The following is a 22,260-nucleotide window of genomic DNA, read 5'->3' on the forward strand; positions in this document are numbered from 1 at the left end:
CTAAAGCAAAAAGTACACAGGTGAAGAGCACACAGGCAGTCCTGAAGATGGCCGTCTCCAGCAAGCTAGACACCAAGCCCATGAGCTTTGTCCCTGTTCATGAGCTAAGCATCAGCCCCATGTTTAAATGACCCACTTTCTTATCTGTTCATTTCCATTTTTAGGTATAAAGAAAATACTAAAAGTCAAAACTGTCCCCTACTTACTTCTTGAAGCTCCCAAACTAAATGCTGAAGGAAATGTAATGGATTTTCAAGAGAAAATGCAAAATCCACAAATGCAAAGGAGAATGAGGCTGGCTCCAGCAAGCCATAGGGAGTTGCCTCTTTCTAAACAACAGAATGCCTGGAGCACCTTCAACACCCCTCCCTGTTCACTTAGAGACAAACCTGAAACAGTTACCCATGTCTACTAATATTATTAGTGAAAAGAGTCGGGGAGGGGGGGGACCTTTTAAATCTGAGGAGCTAGAAACAAGCCAAGAAATCTACAGTATCTTTTCAAAGAAGAAGCCAAGCAGAGAGAAGTTAAGGAGAGGGTTTAACTGAATAGTGTGCTACCTGGACTGTAAAGGGAGCCACAAAACAGCTGCAGACAGAGTTAGCCACAATTTCTCCAAAAGGCCTGAGGCCTCAGAACACTTGCTCATTCTCTGATTCCCAGAGTTACATTAAGAAAATGACCAATTTTCAAAAATTTGAAAGCAAATACACCTAAACTCAGAAATACACTAAGCATTATTCCTACGCAAAATAGTCCAAAGTAGCAGCAAGAACACAAGGATTATCAGGAGGAAATATATTTTAGAAGAAAAACTGAATTTAAATGTAGTCGTAGCAGCACTGTTCTGACTACACAACCCCTTCCTCGCCAAACTGTGAGCAGCATGTGAAACCTTAGTGTTCACTTGAGATGCTTGAGATGGTACTCTGCAGGGACTTTAGTGAGTAATCAAAGCCTTTCTGTGTATGTGTTCATGTGCATGTGTATAACATGCATGCATACATGTATGTGTGGGTGCATCCGTACATGCACAGGAGGCCTAAGATCTAGGGGTGTCTCCCTCAATCACTCTCCACTTATTTTTTGAGATTGTACCTGGAGCTCAGCAATCTGGCAAGCCCACAGGATCCTCCTGTCTACCTCCCAGTACTGGAGAGGTCTTTTAAGTGGGATCTGGGGAATCATACACTTGCCTTCATGCTAGAGAGACAAGCACTTCACTGATGAAGCCACATCCCTCTGGCTTTTTACTATGTTTTTATACATAAATCTCACAAATGAAAACCAGAAAAGGTTTAGAGATGTTAAGACTTCAACAACCAATCAAAATAGAGGTAAAACCGTAATATTCATATATTCTGCCTTAAACATGTTTGATGCTACAGCATGGCCTGAATGTCAAGGTGCTCTCATTATTGCACCACAAGATTTTATAGATTGTATTGCAACAGGAACATATTGTTCCTGACAGGAGTCTGAAACCTCATCCAAGGCTCCACCAACCTCGGTGGCTGACAACACTGCATTCCACATTTCACAGCAGGGAAGACTGGTTTCCAGTGGGGAAACTTTAGTATCAGCTTTTCCAGAAGGCCTGAAAGGCCAGCAAAACTGAATTGCTCTTCCAGAACACAAGAACACCTATGCTGCCAAATATTAAATCCCTTAACACCCTGGGACATTTCCTACAGTCTGTGGCACGCAATGAGATTTTTATAATATTTCTCTTTGAAAGTTTTTTCAAATAACAACTACTGTAATAGTAGTTACAATAACAATAGCAGTGATAGCTGTGATGAGAAAAGTGATATCCAGTCCCCACAATCCAGCTTCATGGAATGAAGGAACTGAAGCACAGAAGAGTTAAGTCACACATGCATGATCTCATGGCTAGGAGATAACTCTGGCTCCATGTGAGTGCTATCCTGTGCAGTCATAGTATTCCATGTGCCTTAGTGACTGACTAAAGCTTGATTTTAATAGCAACACTATAATTTTGGAGGTTTCAAAGAGAATGACCCCCGTAGGCTCATGTGTTTGGATACTTGGCCCCAGTTGGTGGGACTGTTTGGGAAGGATAGGGAGGTGTGGCTTTGTTGGAGGAGATGTGTCACGGGGGGGGGGGGGGGGGGGGGATAATTAGTAATCTCTGCCTCCTGGTTGTAGATCAAGGTGTGAGCTCTCAGCCGTTCCCTAACTTCCCCATCATGGACTCTAGCCATCTGAAACTGCAAGCTAAATTTAAATGCTTTCTTTTATCACATTGGTCATGGTGTTTTATCACAGCAATAGAAATGTAACTATGAAAATAATGATGCACATTTAGGGTTTAAAAAAACAAAGCACAGGAAAATTCAGTGGTGTGCGCTCTGGAGTTCAAGTTATAAATGCTGAGTGACCACAAACTCCAGTATCTTGCTTTAGTTCCAGCTCTACCTCCACGTGGCAGTTTGTAGTGTTTTTATAAGGTTCATGAATCTTGGGCTCAAATCTACCCCAATCTAACATATGACTTTCAAAACTGAATTTTCTCATCATTTTAACTACACTAGACAGCACCTTTAGTACAATGAAATATATAACATATACCCTACACTTCAGTGGGAACACAGACCAGATGACTGCTTAGAGATGTAAATGATACCAGTGTGCCTGCTACACACAGAGACAGACAATCATTCTGGTATTCCTAACAGTTACAGCATCCTTTGAGAATATTGTCTTGCCAGAAACCCAAGCTCACTGCCCTTTGTGTGTGAGCACAGCAAGATGGATCCATGTGTTTGCATCACCCTGATGGTCTAAGGCACACCAGTCAACGGAGCAAATTCATACTCTAGTCTCTGACCCAGTCATGTCTATGGAACCCTGCTTAAGCTGTGTGCTCTCCATGCTCTCCAAAAAGACTTCATCCACTCTGATATTTCTGCCTAATTCCAAGCACCATTGCTTTCCCATGATAACAGTAATTAATACCCAAAGGGGAGTCTTGAAAGCACAGGGGGTCAGAAAGTCTTGTCAGACACGCGGGGGTTTTCCTGTTGTGTCCCTGTCCCTCACGTGACTCCCAGTCTTGACTGCAACCCATCCCAGGGGCCCAGGATCATATACTTAGTAGTGTGGTACACAAGATATGACAGTGGCTGGAACTCTATTATTAAAGAGAGATTAAACAGCTGTACATTATGCTGAAGCACTCGCTCTTCCCTCCACAAACAGACGGTCCTGGATTACAAGCAGCACTTGACCGTTTAAATCACGACAGCCACCACATTTAACCAGCTGGGCCATATTCTCATAGCGCTGCCTGTTGACCTCCTCAGTCGCAGCTGCTCAAATGAAATTCTCATTAGACAACTTATTTTCAGAAGCCAAAGGACTCTCTGATTAAATATATGTATTTAGATATAGAAGTCCTTTTTAAGTATTCATTTTCTGACAACTGTCGCTTATGTTAGGACCCAGTTATGCTGGCAACAAGATGGGTGACACAAGGATAGCCAGAATTCATCATTTAATCACAGCCAAGGATTTTTATCTTGGAAGCATTCTAACCTGACTCTATTAATCAAAGCCTTTCTGTGTGCTCTACCCACCAGTAGCAATAGGCTTTTGAAAAGAAGCTTCTGATTCATTCAGACCACCCCTGTGTCTATCTTCTCACCCTTCCCTACCTGCCACCTACCTATTTGTCTACTTATGACACTAAATCAAAGTTAAATTCACAAAAGGTGGAGCCTCTGTTCATCTTCCCACCGGCTTCCCTGTTGGGGGGGGTGCTTCTGACAGAGTGCCATTGTTCATCAGATTACCATCGAGTCAGAGCAAGGCTCGGGGAGAACAGTGATGAAGTGAACGAAGGCCTCTGCCTGGAACGTTGCTGCTTTATCATGTAAGCAATGGTTTAAAATGGACAGGGATAAACTTCATATAGATGAGCTTCTTCACCAAGAGGAATGAGAATAAGGGAGGTGCTTTTAATTTGATAAAGAGTCGAAGCATTCTCTGGGAATAACTCCAGAAAGGTCTTCATTTATCATGTAATCCATACAGGCTTGTCAATCAGCTGATCCTAAAATATGACCCTCAAACCATGAAGGAGACGTAAGGCAGAAACAGATGACACATGTGAAAAACTCTTACATGCCCCATAAGTTGGCATGTCTTACCTGAGGGGCTGGACTCAAGTCTTTAAAGAGCCAAAGTCAAGCAAAAGCTGGGATAACTGTTTGACCTCCAGAGACCTATCCTATAATCATTTTAGAATCAGAAATGAAACCTACATTTTAATAATCTTTCTGTATTTCTTTGTTCGCCCAGTATATCATTCTATTCTGCTACCAAAAGATAACTGGAATTCAGGACTGAAGAGGTGACTGAGTGGGTATAGCACTGACTGTAAAAGTGCCAAGACATGAGTTCACAATCCTGGCACCCATGAAATGATGGACATAGTGGTGGGACATCCCAGCATGCCTATGCAACCAGAGAGGACAAGATGGGACAGTTCTCGGTAGTTTGTAGGGAAGTTAGCCTGATATACACAGTGACAATCAACAAAAAATGCTACCTGCAATAGGGTGCAAAGTCAGGGCTGACACTTGAAGTTGCCCTCCGACCTTCCCACAGTCACTAAGGAAGGTATGTTGTATTTGGGTATGTGCATACATGCACACACACACACTTAAAAATGGAATTCAAACTAAAAAAAAATATAAAACTCAATAAAAATTGGAAGCCATGCCTGGCTCCCATTTGCAAACCATATTTGTTCATTTCTTTTACTGATTGTATTACCACCAAGCTCCAGTTGGACATCCTCTTGGTTTTCACACTCATGCACCATCTTCTCAATGCCTCTCCTGATTCCACCTCCATATGCAGCCCTCCTTCCCATTTCTGCTGGCTTAGTTCAGGCACCTACCAGCTCTAGCCTAGAACAATGTCCTTAATGCCTGTCCCTGTTCCATCCACCCTACACCTAACTGCCAGATTCACTTTCTCTGAGGAAAGTTCCAATCCATAGACCCCAAGAGATTCGGGCTGACAGAACTCGGATGGAAAGGCAAACTTTCCTCACCTAAGCTCAGATGGAAATTTTGCGTGTCCTTAAGTGATAGGTAAAAATCACAGTCTACTGTGGCTATAATGTCATCACACCAACAATAGGCAACGCTCTATCCCACTGTTCTCGTTAAAACTGTAGATGTCAGCTATAGCATTGCTAAACTAGATGGCATTGATGGGTCCTACCTTAAAATTTATTTTACTGTATTAGTGAAGGATTACATTCTGCCTTATCACATTTTAAAAATTATTTGGTAGTTTAATATAACTCACTTCTCTCCAAGTCTATGTATTTTATTTTCTGAATTTACCATGCCTCTAAGGAAGGAAAAATACAGGCTTCAGTAGACTGTTGGAAGGAGTCAGAGAAAATAAAACTCTGAAAGAGCAGAAGAGTCAGCACAGAGTTCACACACTAATGATCACGTGTTACCCATAATTGCTCATTGGCCTCTCTGGAGCACATTTGTTCATGTTTTAAATATAGACCATTATGTACCAATTGTCTTATTTCACAATCTAAAGACAAATGGGATAAACATACTAGAACTTACTAACAATTTGGAGAGAAACAGCTTGCCACCTAATGTTGAAGAGGCAATCAGTGCATATGAGCACACATGCACACACACCCACAGGTGACAAAAAAGCAACAATCACACATGGATGTATAAAAAGATACATATGGATGTATGCATCGAGGAAACACAAAAGCTCTAAAGGTCTGTGAATGAAGAGAAACGACTGTAGAGATGAACACCCTAACTACCGCAGTGGTCTCCGTAGGCATCATTGCACTAAAGTACAGTGGAATAATTGGCATTTATAATGTGATAATTATCAGAGGTGTCTCAAATTCACATAGTTTGCAGCTCATAAGAGATTTTTATATTCATTGTCTGAGTCAAAATGTTTGAGTTACCATGTCAAACACAGGACCACGGCAACTTTTGAATGCTGTGACTTAGAGAAACTAAAGAACTTGACATTAAGTAGGTGTTAGAGAGGGCTGCAGCTCGTAAGCTACAGCACAACAACCCTGGGTCGTCAAAAGCATCTATTGACATGCCAATAATCTGACTGACATGACAAGGACATCAGCAAAGATCAGTTAAAGACAAACTTTAAATCTTTCCAAGAATAAAATTAAGTTAGGTGGGCACTACCAGCTCACCAAATCCTAGTTCACCTACAGTGCCTTGGAGGCCAAAATTTCACTTACAAGTGAAAACTCCAGAACTATGTTAGCCTTGAAGTACACAGATAAAGAATGCATGCACATTGTAATAACCACACAAAGCATTTTGTTGAATACAGTCTACCGAAGACCCCTGTAGAGAAATTGAGTGCAGGACAGCTATGCCAGGTGCCACATCAAAGCCCCACCCTCAGAGGTCATTAGCACCTCTTCAGTCTATTCCAACATTCAAGGTGAACATAAAATTTAAAATGTGTAACAGCCATAAAATGGAAGGAAAAATACACTAGAAAAAAGGCTCATTTGTTTTTTAAATGGGACATAGGATCACAAAAAAAAAACAAAAAACAAAAACAAAAAAAAAAAACAAAAAAAAAAACTATCTGCCAAAAGGAAATAAGAGAAAAAGCACCAAACTTGTAGTTAGGAAAATTCCCTTGCTATCTTTTTTTCAGGGTGATGGTTAAAATAAATTTAAATCCTTGGGGTGTTGTAAAAATCAAGCAAAATGCACAGGTTTTGAGAAACCCGGGGCTATCTGCTTAGCACTCCTAATGGACTTCGGTCAGCTGTCACCATAGTAACCTCTGAGTGACTGTTGCTAGCTTGTTGCACTTAGACACCTTGCGCCCTTGGGATTCTGGTCATTTTGCTATGGTCAGAAGAAATGCCCAGAGGGGAAGTCCACATACCCTCTTGTTCCGACCGAGTCATCTCCTCCAGCTTCTTCTGCTTCAGCGTATCCACCACGTCGGCAAGGCTCCCTTTGCGGCGTTCCGGGGTTCCAAAAGTAACACTGCTCATTATCTCGCGCTCCCGACTCCCTTCATCAGGCTTATGTGGTGAGGTAGACGTATTTCGGAAGGAATATAGGGAACATAACTTATTATTCTCTGACTCCTAGAAAAATAAAATGAGAGTTTAAAAAAATAGTTATTAGTGTGTAGGTTTCGTTAAAAAAAAAAAAAACACTCCAAAATAAATAAATAAATAAAGTCCCTCACTAAAGGATAACATGTGATGGTCACTGGATCAAATAAACTATATCAATAAAATAAAGTAACGCACTCAGTAAAACAAAAAACTACTCTTCTGCTGAGCAGTGTGGAACTCTAAAGCAGTTAAGTACTCAAGGGACTAAACTCAAATCCCAGGTTCAAGCTGCTTTGGTTTTGAGATAATAAAACAACAAAACTGGACATTTTGGCGTTTCATTCACTCATGCTTTGGGTTTATGAACGTTCAGGTTCAGTGAACCAGTATTAGAATTGATAAAGTTTTTCTCCCCAATTGGGTCTTCTTATCAGCAATACTCTCCCCACAGACCAAACACAAAATATAAATAAATAAATAAATAAATAAATAAATAAATAAATAAATAAATAAAAATAGAAAAATAAAAAATAAAATATCTCTGATTAAAACTAAAAAAAATTGTTTTTCTCTCTTTTAGAAACAATGGAAGTTGGTTTCAGTGCCCAACATTCACTGCTCACTAGAAATTTAAATAAAATGTCTAAACCTCTGAAAGAGTCAACAATCTGAATATTTTTGCATGCTGGGGTTTGTAGGAATTGCTTGCTTCAATTGATTGTCCATAGTCACAGAAGCTCCCGTCCACTCCTCAGCTTGCCCCTATGATCCAGCACACTGTAGCATGCTTCTCATGTGGCATTTTAAAACTGTGTTTAACAACAATAAAATTCTCATTGCCGAAATGTTTGCACAGAAATTACTTCACAGTATACAAAAGTTTGCTAACTGCTAGTACGCTCCATCTATCAGCTGCAGTGGCGGGGGGGGGGGGGGGGGGGGAGCAAGTCTTAGGTTAAAAAACAAACACCACGTGGGAGTGTTTTGAAAAGGAAATAGTTTTGTTATCTTTGACTCAGAACTGAGGATTCAGAGATAGAGGGATGGTTCAGCTGCTAATAGTGCATGCTGCCTTTGCGGAGGACCAGAGTCCGGGTCCTAACATTCCCATGGTTCATTTCACAATTCTGTAATTCCAGTTCTAGGGTACTTGGTGTCTCTAGCCTCTGTGTGCAACTGTATTTACACATTCACACTTACAAACTCACACACAAACCCACACATAAACGACTTAAAATAAAATAATAATAATAAAACATTTAAGAACCAAGGATTAGAGGCAACTGCTACATGGCTAGAGCCCTCAAGTAGTTCTCCAAACACCTTATCTGAATAAAAATGTTCTACCTTATCTGAATAAAAATGTTCTTTTCCTGATTAAAAACAACAAAGTCTGTGAAGTGTCTAGTCTTTCGAAGCTTCAAAATCCCAATGGCTCCTAACCTCTTTCCTTCCAAAAGCAGCCCAGCCAGCTTGAGTGAAGGAGGGCTGGGACTGGGTCAGCAGCAGTGCCCTGGCCAGGCATGCACAAGATGCCAGGTTTGGTCTCCAAGAACAAGTAATAGAAGTAAATTAGCACTGAAAAACTAGGAGGCTAAGGTAGCAGAGTTGGTGCACAATGGTGGGGGGAGAAACTGAAAGTGAAAGCCGTGCTCTCCCTGTGCATTAAATGAGACAATAGCTATGCTAAAAAGGTGCTGGGATTCGGAACTCCTGTCACTGTTCATAAAGTGAAAGGGGCCCTATTTTCAAGGTTGTCAGGACCACAGAATGAAGTAGCACTTGAAAAGCCTCTGTGCATGGTCAGTCGTCATTCCCCCAACCCCCAACTGAGGTGATGCCCTAAAGGAAGGGGCAGATATAGAACTGGGAGTAGAGGGATTGTGAGGGAAAGGCATTGATATGACCCTGAGATTAACTAAGTACCATGGGTACTGAAAATCTACTAACCTGTCTGTGTTAAATGGATAAACTGCATGATATGTATTTCAATATAGTTACTTAAATACTGTAAGATAAGTCTTCAGCTCCCTGCCTTCGTATTGTTACTAGCACAGTGCTGGGAGTGGGGGGTGGATGTATGCAATGGCTTCAATCCGAAAAAACTTGAAAAGGACAAAGTAAATGAGAGAGATAGAATTCTTTATCTTGTACCTAAGATCACCTCAGTCACCCATGAAAGACTCACCATCTCAGTTAACATGTACAAACATTCTGTGGAGAGAGGCAGAGGAGCCCGTCTTTGAGATGCCTACTATGCTTAGGTCTTGACTCCTTAGGATGGTCCTTAGGATGGTCAGTTCATTCTCCATATTGTGCAAACAAAGCCCCAGGAAACATAGCTGCCACTGTGACTGTGGTATTGATGAATCAGCAATGAGCACTAAATCGTTTATTCTTTACTTTTCTTCTGTTGCTCATGTAGCCTAAAAATCAAAACTAAAACCCTGGCACAAGCTAAGAAGAGCTGAGTGACAAAAAACCAGTGGCCAGAAACCTGCTCACTTTCAGGTGACTCCACTAGCCAGAAGGAAGGCCTTCCCTTCCCACTGGAGTCAGGTGGAGGCTGGTAGAGATAGAGGGGCACTTCAGACTAGAACTCCATGCATGCAGTGCCATTTGTCCCTCCGGCTCAAGTTCAAGCCCTATGAGCTGGCTGTCACTTCCCTGTTAGACTGTGTTCTTTCTTTTATGGTCATGGAATGTGGTTAGAGCCATCCTATACCAAAGACAAAAACCATGGGCTCTTTTGCTTCAGCGAGGACCCATGTTGTCCTCTGTCCCACTGTCTATGCAAAGTGCCTCCATACTACCAAGTACAGAACATGAGACTGTAAAGTCATGATTTCTCTTGCAAAAGCATGATTTCTCTTGTGTATTGCAAGGAGCTTTTATAATACATTGCTAAGGCACCAACATGAGGGATAAGTAAAGTCATGAGACACTAAAGATGTATACATTTATAGTAGCCTTTGGAAATTGGGGGGTGCCTATCACTTATAAACTTTATAAAACAATAAACACAGGGTTTTTCATGACCAGAGATTTACCCCTAATTCATTTGAGTAAAACTGACAAGGAAGTCAATTTAGCTTTAAAAAATTTGTCTCATGAGACAGCAACAACTCCAAAAGAGAGGGAGAAAGAGGATGAAGTGTCCTTTTCCACAAAGACTCAGAAAACATCACCGAAGAGAGGATGGAAAGATCCCAAGAATCCGAGGCTAGGGAGGACTGCTTCAAAATGGTGTTTTCTGGATATGACAGGGACATTGCACACATGAAATCACAGAAGCTGTGGCACCTGCACGGGACCTGTACAAGATCAAGCCGTCACACACTCCACCATGGCTAGAGGAGGGGCCATGCAGCTCCACCCTAGTTGAGAGCTCTTGGCAATTGATATTGCTGAAAGGAGGGTCAGCTTTCTACAGCAGTACGGCCTGCCAAGTAAAATAAATATGTTTTTAAAAAAATGTAAAGTACCAGATAAGAATTGGGAGGAAGATGGGCAAGACAGCAGTTGGGGGAGTAGGAAGTTACAGTCTAAAAACACTGAATCTTTGTGTGAACTTACCAATGAAGTATCATTAAGATAGAGGGGAAATATATAGGGAGAGCAGCAAATGAACTTTGACAAAACATTTCTAACCACCCCAGAGAGTTACATCATTTTATGGAAATTTTCTTAAGGAATAGAAGCCTAGTTTGTTTGTAATTTTCTGGGACCAGACAGGTCCTATGCCAGACCAACTGAGGCAAATGTACAAAAGCTGTGCTACATTCCCAGCAAGAGCTCAAGAACATGAGTACAGTGGCTCAGAGACATAGGTCCCAGCTGCCCAGTAGGAAATGTTGCTCCTAAGAAGATGGTAAAATAAATGTACATGGCAACTGGAGAGCGGGCTCCACTATGAAAGCAAGCATGAAGCCCCGAATTCAGATCCTCAGGCCTGATGTAAAAGCTGGGCATGCTTTCGTACACTTACACTCCAACTGCTAGGGACATAGTGACAAGCCAATCCCTGGAACTGATTGACCAACCATTTTACACAAATGGGTGAGCTATAGATCTAATGAGGGACCCTGTCTGGAAATAAATGTGGAAAGAGATAGAAGACATCCAGTTTTAACCCTAGCCTACCAAAGGGGACACACACAAACACACACACACACACACACACACACACACACATAGTACAAAAACAATTTTGTAAAGTTTTAAATTGTACTTGGCCTTAACATTGTGATGTGTATATTTTTAAAAAAAGACAAAATCAATAACTCTAGTGAACTGTGAGTTTTTATAAATAACAAGACAGGAGATGACTCCCCTTCTTTTGATCTTTCTTTGGAAAATAATTATTAAGTTACATGAGTGATCACAGGAATATTACAAAAAGCCAAAAATGAGGAACTCAGTGAGTTCTGGAGCCATTGTCACATTCAAAGAAATTTACAATAGACTTGTTTTCTCTCGGCCCCTAACCTCAATGGTTCCACCAAAAATAACAGTGAAGAAAAATGTTAATATCATTTAAAAGAATTACTGTGCCAATACAAGACTAAGACGATGCAGATTCAGATTGTGCAAAAAGTACATCAGTGTTGATCTATTAAACACGTTAACTGCATGGGGATGGCTGAGAAAAGCAGAGTAGTGCAGAAAACATTAGTAGCTCCAGAAAAGAAAAGGCCGTTCTCACAAGTCAAGAATATCAATGAAAATGTTTCCCAGTGGCTGAGAGGACAAATAAGTAAATATTTTTAAACACAAGATATTTTTAATTGATCAGATTTTCCAGAATTCTTACCCCAAAGTGAATGTTGAGCAGTAGTATTCAAAGGAATTTGAATTACTCTAATCTATGCCTCTGCATGTTTCATCAAAGTTCACAGCAACTGCATTTCATCTCTGAAGCCCTCCTGAGCCCACAGGACTCACCAATCTGCTGCTGCCCAGATTACACATGGAAGAACTTAACCAAACGCACATAACCCAACAGCTAATAACATGCTATAATAGGTGATTCTTTATTATTTTGGATGTCATGGAAACATTTACAATTGAATTTTAACTCTTGAAGTTACATACTAGAAGCTGCAAACTAATGAACTTCCAACAAAACTCTCCAAATATATTCAAAGAACTAAAAATTAAAACCAAGGGAAGATTTCTTTAACAACCATGTGAGTATATAAACAAAATCCTTAAAATCTATATGCTTAAAAATAAGTAATTGATGATACAGATATAACATAGAATACCACAAAACCATCAAAATTCCTTTAACATAGTTGAATATAGATTCTATCATAGAGAATAAGTATAAGCAATCTCTCTGCCTGATTATAGGGACTGTTTGAGAGCACTGTGGCTTTATACACAGAAAGGAGTACTTTAAAACCATTGAAAATCATAGTTTTGCAGAATGTTTAATCACGCAAATATTCACAATGTACTATGAATGAGAAAATAGATTGGCAAAAATCTTTAATATACCTATTTTGAGAAAAATATGCACATTTAGAAACCAAAATATCTAACAAACAAAATACTGATGATGCTATTGTTGAAATATTATTTTCTTTTTGAGGTTCCTTATTGAAAATAATTTATATAAATAGCATTCTTATAAAAAAATATACTTTTCAAAGTTGAATGTTGACATTTAAAATGTTGTATGGTAAAAAAATTTCAATTCATAGAGAAGGTACTAATAAATAGAAAAAGGACATATATCACAGCATTTAAAATATAAAAGTGATTACTTCTACCTGTGCACAAAGGTTAGTATCTGCCCTGATGTAGGTGTGTCTTCTATCTATCTGTTGATTTCATTTGTTAATAAAGAAACTGCCTTGGCCAGCCCTTAGGTGGGTGGAGTAGACAGAACAGGAAAAAGGAAGTGAGGTAGATGGCTCAGACAGTTGCCCCGCCTCTCCTCTCTGGGGCAGACTCTGTGCCTCTCCTCAGAGAGATGCGAGATGCAATGAAGCCAGCCACCAGGTCAGACATGCTGAATCTTTCCGGGTAAGACACCACTCATGGTGTTACATAGATTATTAGATATGGGTTAAAGCAAGAGATGTGCGAATTAGACAATAAGAGGCTGGAAATAATGGACCAGGCAGTATTTAAAAGAATACAGTTTCCGTGTAATTATTTCGGGTGTAAAGCTAACTATGCAGGAGCTGGGCAGGATGAAAAGCAGGCCTGCCCGCAGTGCCTCACTACAGAAGGAATGCAGCCCGCACAGCTCATCACTACACTGCCCCTCCTTCCTTCCACCAGGAAAATATATTCTAGAACATTTATGATGATTTCTAAATGATGGTAAGATTCCTGGGAGTCTTACTTTATATTTTTACTCAGGCAGTTTTCTACTTTTCATCAATGAACAGATTACTTTTGTAGTACAGAAAAACAAAAGTTATTTTGGAGTTGGACATTTAGGAGAAATGGAAAAGAGGCATCCATGAGCCTAAAGCCTGGCCTAGCTGAGGATCTTCAGAGTCCTTCCCTTTGTCATGGTCTCCATGAACAGAGAACAGCCACTTCCATCTACAACTGACGCATTTCAAATAATACCTAGCACTAAATGTAATTATTTACAAGAGAATCCTTATAAGCTAACATCTAGATCCTCACGTCTGCGGTTTAAATATATACCCTTCAAAATGCCTACATTAGACTCCATGACCTGATCATGGTGTTAAGGGGATAATTACTGATGGGGCCAAAGTCCTCGCAGATGAAATTTGTGCCTTAAACACCCGATAACAACTTAGGTAGGCCCTGTCTTGTCACCCTTCCTTTCAAATAGTAAGAACATTGCTAATTGTCCCCTTCTCTCTAGGGAGTGCAGCAATGGACACCTGTTACTACCTCAAAGCTGAACAAGTCCCACCAGACTGAAACCATCAGTGCCTTGATGTTAGAGTTTTCTGAGACCTTAGTTTTCTATTACTGTAACAAATACCTGAGATAAATCAACTTATAAGGAAGAAAACTTCACTTTGCCTTATAGCTTTAGTGGTTTTGATCTCTGACCTATGAACTCCAAGCCTATTTTGGGCCAGGGGTGCACGTCATGATGAAAATATATTAAGGGGAAAGGTTTGACCATGGAGAGTGTGGGAATGAAAAGGGAAGGAGGGAAAGAGAACAATATTAGCAGCCCACATTCCCCTTCAAGTGTACAACTCCAATAGCTAAAGTCTCCCAGTAGGTTTCACTTCCCAACACCTCACAATATCACCCTGCGCTAAGAGCCAAACTTAAAGCATACATATTAGGGACATTCATCCAAACCATGGCACCTGCTTTCAGAGTAACTGTGTGATATTGATAGATTTCTGTTTATGAGATTTTGAGTGAGGGGATATTTTGTTGTAGCAGCAGAAAGTACTAAAACTCTATTACATCATTTCCTGTTCACCCTCCAAAAGTGTACATCAGTCTATGTCCCCTTCCATATTAAAGTTGTTGAAATAGCTTAAGAGATCAAATTAATAGCATCCAAGTGAGCTCTGTCTACCTTTCCCCTCTCATTTCTCATTTGGCATAATTCTCAGGCCCCTTATACAATCTCCATATATCTTTGAAAATACTCCACCAGCACTAAATACTGAATTCCCAATCTTCATTCTGAGTGGGAAGCAAGCCAGCCCTCAGCAAAGGGATCTCCACCAGGCCACTTGGGTGGAGCTGGAAGGCTAATATCTAAATGTGGGTTTTCTGACTCTGAATCCAAAGTTCTTTCTATTCCACACACCTGGAAAACATTCACCTCCATAGCAAGATGCTATGATTCTAAACAAGACCACCTTGTAAGCTTTTCTGTTTCCACACATCTATCTCCAGGAAGGAGATTTTCTTACTATAAGTCTAAAAATGTAATATAATTAATCTAACCTGAGAATTAGCAAAAGGAAATTGTAGCACTTGAGTGCTGTCACATAACAGAGCCTTCCAAAATTAAATACATATAACAACAACCAGAACTGCCCAGGGTCTGTCTCAAAATCCCTTGTGACGCTGCAGTAAAGTCTGTACGATGGCTGGGTCCCAGAGACTTCCCTACTCTTAGAAATGGGGTACCTGACTAGATCTTCAAGGGCTCTGCAGCGGCTAGGGTTTCATGCCTTCCTCTATTTCTGTGGGACTGCTGTCCACACTGCTCAGAGGGAGAGTCGGATGAAGGCTATTGCCAACATTGTTTAAGTTAGTCACAGCTTTCTATGCAATACTTGAATCACTGAGGCTTGACCACAGTCCAGAAGATGGAAGTTAGACTCTACCTTTTTATAGGATGGAGTTATAATTACATCCTCAAATAGTTGCTATGAGAAATGAATCACTTATAAAGCATGTCATAAGGTACCACTATTAACTATTCAGGAACTCTTATTACTATGTCCTTTGTCCATGTGCTTTGTGTCACTTGTTACTTCTGCATACTGTCATGATAGCCACTGGCACTATTTATAGGATTTTATTCACACTAATTAATCTGAATGGAACAGTGAGCCTAAACTACATTATGACCTTTGCTCCAAAGCTGAATCCACTAAGTTCTGGCTCCTCACAAAACTCCAGAAACATTAGCAATTAGGGTTTTTTTCCTAGGAATGTTATCAGTGAGCACTTATCCTGCATGCACCTGACCTATCTCCTCCCTTATACGATGCTCTGAGTCAGCTGGGCTGCCGCCACACCTAGGTGAGGAATGTAGATGGGCGGTCCTCATAGACAAGCAGAGGAGTGAAGTGGACTAGAGTTGCTAACATCAGAAGTGGTGCTCAGAGCTGGGAGATAGACAGCATGGGTCAGGAATGGGATTTTGCCTGTATACTGGAGTCAGGACCCATAAACATGTGGAAGTCATTGCAGCTGAGAGAAAGGCTTGAGAAATGGCCTGCATAGTTGCATGCATGCACTCTGGGACTAGTTGCCCAATGTGACTGTTGGGACAAAGCATTGGCCTCTCTTTAACAAAACTGAATGAAAAGCATCCATTTTGCTGCATCGTATACTGTCAGTAGGATGTGCTTTCTTACTTATCTTTTCTTTTGAAATGTTGGCTCATAAATCCCAAACTCTCCTGTAACTGACTAAGTAGTCAAAGATGACATTGAACTTGTGATTCTCCTGCCGCTGTGTCCTGGGTGCTGAGATTACTGATATGCATCACCACGTCTGGTTTATGCAGTGTTGGACCCAGGCTCTGTGCACACTAGACAAGCACTCCACCACCAGACTGACATCCCAGACCCTGATGACCATTTTAGGTGCAGCTTTTCTAGTCACAGCTTTATCCTTACTCTAGGGTTATTTAAATGGAAAAGGTGTGTTTATTCGCCACCAATAATATAATTTACAATTGTCCAAAGAAAAGAGCTAAAAAAGTTTCTCAATGTTTTCCAGATTCATGGCGTGTTATTCTTTGAGATTCAGCAAAAATAAATCAGAATCCCAGGGTAGTCTCAGAGTTTTTAAACTTCTGATATTTTAAACACACTTCTAACAATCTTCACACTCTATAATCTGAATAGCTGAAACTCTTGTTTAAAGAGTAAAAGATGCCTAGCTTAGTACAGTGGAGAACAAGATCCTACAGAACAGCCAATGAAAACAGTTCAGCTCTCACAGTAAGGTAACTCCCCTCATGGGGATTGCAGGTGCACACTGTGCGTTCCAGGACTGTCTATTATTTTGCATTGAAAATGTGATATATCTAGAGAGATAATTCAAAGGATTTACAAGAACTATACCAAATATATGAACTCACTGGTGAGCATTTTGTATTTAATTATCCTTCCTGTTCTCCTTTCCAAATGTTATATCACACATACATTTGCTTACTTACATACATGCTTGTTCTATAGGCTAAGCTCCATCAAGGAGGGAGAGCATGCAGCTTTTTTCCTTATGAGACTGGGTGGTATCACTTATTATTAATGTCCTTAGTCCATCAATTTTCCTGAAAATTTTGTGATTTTACTTTTTAAAGTTGAATAGCATTCTGTTTTATATATGTACCAGATTTTATTATCTGTTCATCTATTGATGGACAACTAGATTGGTTCCAATACCCTTTTATAGTAGAGAGATCTGCAGTAAACATTAAGTGCAAATATCTCTATGGCAGGCACAGAGTGAAATATTGTGGTCATATGGTGGTTATATTTTTAAATTTTTGAGAAGCCTCCAAAACTGATTCCCGCCATGGCCATAGCAATTTGCAAACCCCAGCAACAGTGATTCCTGTTTTTCAGCATCCTCTGCAACATTTGTTGTTAGATTTTTTGATGGCTGTTATGACTGGGTGAGTGCCCCATCATTCAAAGATAATGTTTACTGAGATTCGAAATCATAGATTTGTTCTTGAATGCTGATCCCACTCAATATATAGTGACCATCTTTAGCCCATACACAGAGTCATTTGAAGAAAGCTCAAATCAATAATCAATCCGATTTATTTAATTATGGTGTGTTCTTGGAAATTCTAGAGAGAATTACAGAGGTGCAGTATCTACAAAGATGTTAAAAACAATAAGATATCAACTAAAAATTGATATAATAAAAATAAAAGTTGTGCTTCCTTTGACAACCTAAAACAAACATGCCAGAGGGTCAATTTCCTCTGTCAAGATGGAGAGTTCCCACCATGACCTCAAGTCTCTTTGTGAACACTGCTTGTATCTACTTTAAGTTACAATGGGCTGTTGAAGTTGTATTAGATGAGTGGCATGTATCTTCACATCCCATACGCATCCAGTGACATTATACACACACTATTTGCACCGTGCTCAGATGAAGCTTTCCATGTCACAACTTTACCATCGCTGCAGCCCTACCCTCCCTAAAGATAAGGTTTACATAAAGAAAAAAATGTTTACTCATCAATGATTCAATGAAGAATTATAACATACAGCCGTTGAAAAATAACAAGTTTATCTTTTTTTTTTTCAGATTATCACTTTAAAATGTTTTCAGATGACCCAAAACCCACCTGCTGGTTGCCCTGTGGCATAGGCCTTCTATTGTCTTAGTAACAGGAAAGGGTTGCCTGCTCTAGGTTCTAATAGCTTCTGGCTACAAAGGAAATTTAACTTCTTTAACAAGTTGAAGACTAAATGTGTAACACACGAATCATAAACCCAAAAGTTTTCTAAATTGCTTCATTATCATGACATGTAACAAATGGAAGTTAGTATATTGACAAAGAATATACAATATACAGACATGGAAGAAAGGAAGGGAGGGAGGGGGAAGGGGGGAAGAAGAGAGGAAACTTTAAGGCCCAAAGTGTGGAGACAAGTTTGTTAGAACACCTTGTGTTGTCACCATACAATCACCCTTTCATGCTAATGTCCTCAAAACCATAGTTCTGCAGTCACAGCCAGTGCACGGATCCCTGTGAAGAACATGGAATGATAAACTCCTTAGCTAGGGGACAGGCAGTAGGGCCCTGTTTTTCTAGTCTAACTCCCAGTTTTTGTCCATTTAAGCTTAGACAACTTAATTAAACTCATTTAGCTTTAATTTCCTTCTCTCTAAAATGGAAGCAATAGCACCATCAATAAAGAATAGACCTCACTGAGTTGATATTAAATGCATGACTAAACATAGGACTCTTGGACCTGTGCCAATTATATAAGCACTGAGTGATGGTGGTGGGGTAGGGGGAACGATTGTGGAAAGCCCTGCCAATCAACTGTGGTTTCTCTGTAAATACCTCCCCTTCATGGAGGACTCACTACCTCCCAAAGCAGTCTATCCCATTTCGGGAGAGTTGGCAAAAATATATATATATATCTTTATAGGAATTTAAATTGATTTCAATGTATAAATCTGTCCCATGAAAACAATCAGATTGAAACACTTTCAATACACACACACAGCTACCATAGCACCTTTGTGTCTTATTTTTCTAAAACTGGGGTAATATCCCAGTTTCCCTCATTTCTTCTTCATAGAGATATGATCCAGAGACAGATGTGAGGTGGCACATGCCTTTACTCCCAGCACTCAGGAAGCAGGTGGATCTCCATTAGTTTGAAGTTAGCATGATTTACATAATGAGTCAAAAATCAGCTAGGGCTACAAAGAAAGACCCTCTTTCAAATAAATAAGTAAATAAAAATCAAAAGACAGTTCAGTCAAGTATATGCCAGCTTGGTGTTTCGCTCTCTAAAGAGCAGTGAACTGAGCAAACTCATCAAGTCACCCATCAACACTGCCTTAGAGCTGCTGTTTTTACATTTTAATACCATGGTCAGGAAGCCTCATAGATGACAATACTCCGTAGTGTTTGGATTTGTTTTTTTTGTTGTTGTTACCGCTGTTGCTGTTGTTTGGGGGAGGGGGCTGGTAGTAGACCATAAACATTTTCAGGCAGAAAGGCTAATGTTGAACTTCTCAGAGGCCAAGCCTTCGGCTTACACATCAAGGCTCCGCTCCCGGCATACTCATGTGCCTGTCATCACAGGCAGTCACTCACCTGGAACGTCACTGGGTGCTAACAATGCTGCTAGGCTGAACCAGCTCAAACAGCTTTAACTCTGAAACTGGGAAGTTAAAAGTGGTTTGAGATCTGGCAACTACAGCTCACATCTTTCCTTTCTGAGATGAGGAAATTCAAGACAGGAGTAAGAGTGGCTTTCCTGAGGTCACGTGACAAATCAGTGGCCGAGACTAGCACGGGCTTTTTGTAAAGTAATAAACTTCTTCTGATGTGTTCCCTCCCAGTCACCAGGGAGAACAACTCCACTGAAAAGAGGATTCCCTTTGTTTCTTTCTTGATGGCCTGAAGCACTGGGTGTGGGAGATTATGCAGCAATTGGAGATGCTGCGCACATTCCTACAGACCACAGGTCCTCTGTGCAGAGCGGCCCAAGATTCCACAGTTTTTATCACAGCTAACTGTTTATTCTAATGTCAACTCCATTGCCTCCTGTTATGCTCTATGCAGTTGTTTTCCTCTCTTTCTTATCTGAGAGACACTGGGGTGCTTAAAAACTAACAGTGTGTTATCATTATGGTTGTTATAATCAGCAAGACAACAGGAGTGCTTGAAGTTAAACAAACCACTTGGGCCATTAAGGCCCTCAGGCCTTTCTCAGCCCAAAAAGCTTCTCTCCTCCTAGGATTCTGTCCAGTACATGCTCCAATTTGAGGACTTCATTGCCAAAGTCTTCAAATATCTTCCTAATACATCAATACCTACGGTGAGCTTAACAGGAAACCTGTGGTAATCTAGGAAAACATGTAACATCGCTAGTATTCTGATTTCAGTTTCTACAATTAAAACAGATTATGAGTAGATTAGAAATGATCTCCAGAGGCTGCAGTGTTGCAAAACTACCATCCAACCATTCATGTGTCTACCTACTTCTCTCTGTATTTGCAGAAAAGGGGAAAACTAGGCACTTAATGTCCCAACATTGACACAAAGCAGCAGGAAGTCTATCCTGCCACCAGGTCCCCCAGTGCCTGAACCTCTGCCTTTCCCCACCTCAGGCAAGAAACCTTCAACTGATGTTACTGGACAATCACATAGCCAGCCACCAGTGCTTTCCCTCTGAGATGGAACTTTCAAATACCAAAAAACTAAGGTGCACCCCTTAACCTATCCTGTCATTTTCAAAAGAACAACAGTCAAAACTATTATACTCAAGTTACAAACAAAATACAATAGTGTTTTGCAAAATGAAAGTGTGTTATCAAAGACTAAAATGTTCAAAATAACTTAAAACAACTGAAGGCCAAATATTAATAATGAATTCAAGTGCAAAAGTTCTCTCAATTTCTTAATGAAGACAAGAAGGAATTACCTGAAGAATTCTGTACGAGAGAATATGCATAAATCCAAGCCACCTGTGGACTGAAAGCATGTTATAGAGTCCTTCGTTAAGCAGAAAAGTATTAGTGTCCTCAATTTGTTTAATCATAGCTACTTACCAGTAATTACAGAGACAGAGACAGACACACACACACACACACACACACACACACACATACACACAAACACGCACACACACACACACACACACACACACACAAATTTCAAAATAAAAATGATTGATTTTCATCTAAGTCTTCTAGTTCTTTCTTTTCTATTTCATTGACATTTCAAGTCAATGAGTCCCTTCTATGATAGCACTATAGTTTATCTGTGCTTAAAAGGGTACAATTCAATCAGAAATCTGATGGGCTTAAGACTATAGTATTCAAGGTACTCTTAACACACTGGTGGTGGAAATAACTTAAAGTGAAATTATAATGAAAGCAAATGTTTACAAAATAATTTCTAATCATTTTGTTAAACAAGGTTTTCCATTTTCTAGATGATAATGAAATATAAAGAAGATAAATGAAATGCATAAATATTCATTCTAATTTCAACTTGATTGTAAAATTTTATTAGTGAAGGTTTGTAATTTATACTTTGGATCTAAGAATGCAGATCATGCAAAGATAAATCATTGAACTCAATTTGCATCACCTAGAAAAATAATACCTATGAGCTATGGGAATACAATAGCACCAAAATAATAGTTAGAAGGCTAATATTACAAAAAAAAGTGATCTCATGGAAGGCCACATTAACAAAAGGAATAATAACTTAGTGTTGCTCTTTTAAAAGGTTACACTTCTCTCTTGGAAAGCAAAGAAAACTTTTAATTGAGGACAATCAAACAGTGAGATAATTTGCATACCAAGGTGATAAAGGCACATTTATTGGAGGCTTGTATAATAAAGATTGGATGTGTTTGTAGAGAGAATAGAGTGGAGTCTCTCCTGCTTGATGCAGGAGGTTTGAGTCCTCATTAGAACCTTTCAAACTCTCTTCTAAATGGTGCAGGTAGGATTTTCAATTGCCTTCTGGAAAACAATTCTCTTGGAATAAGAGAAGACAGACCCTAAGGAGTGCAAACAGCCCTGGTTTGTGGTTTCAACGCTGTCTGCTCCATCTTATCCTATCAGTCTAGGGGACTGGGAAAGTGAGTTCATGCTCCCCCAAAAGTTCAAAGTAGTCCTGTAAACCACTACATGCCACTGAATATAATATTGCTTAGAACATCACAAATGTTCAGGTATCTTTATTACAG

At 39.9% G+C, this 22,260-nt stretch overlaps 1 protein-coding gene across 10 annotated transcripts in view; it reads right to left on the reverse strand.

The window, feature by feature from the left end:
• The window catches only part of Sox6 (SRY-box transcription factor 6), a 371,593-nt gene that overhangs the window by 287,987 nt on the left and 61,346 nt on the right, over positions 1-22,260 (reverse strand). For all 10 annotated transcript variants that reach the window (XM_038332186.1, XM_038332161.1, XM_038332179.1 and 7 more), the window contains one exon: positions 6,961-7,168. In XM_038332186.1, the coding sequence (XP_038188114.1) occupies positions 6,961-7,168 (208 nt within the window). The remainder of the gene's footprint in view (positions 1-6,960; positions 7,169-22,260) is intronic.

This window comes from Arvicola amphibius, chromosome 1 (genome assembly GCF_903992535.2).
Source record: "Arvicola amphibius chromosome 1, mArvAmp1.2, whole genome shotgun sequence".
NCBI classification, from domain to species: Eukaryota; Metazoa; Chordata; class Mammalia; order Rodentia; family Cricetidae; genus Arvicola; species Arvicola amphibius.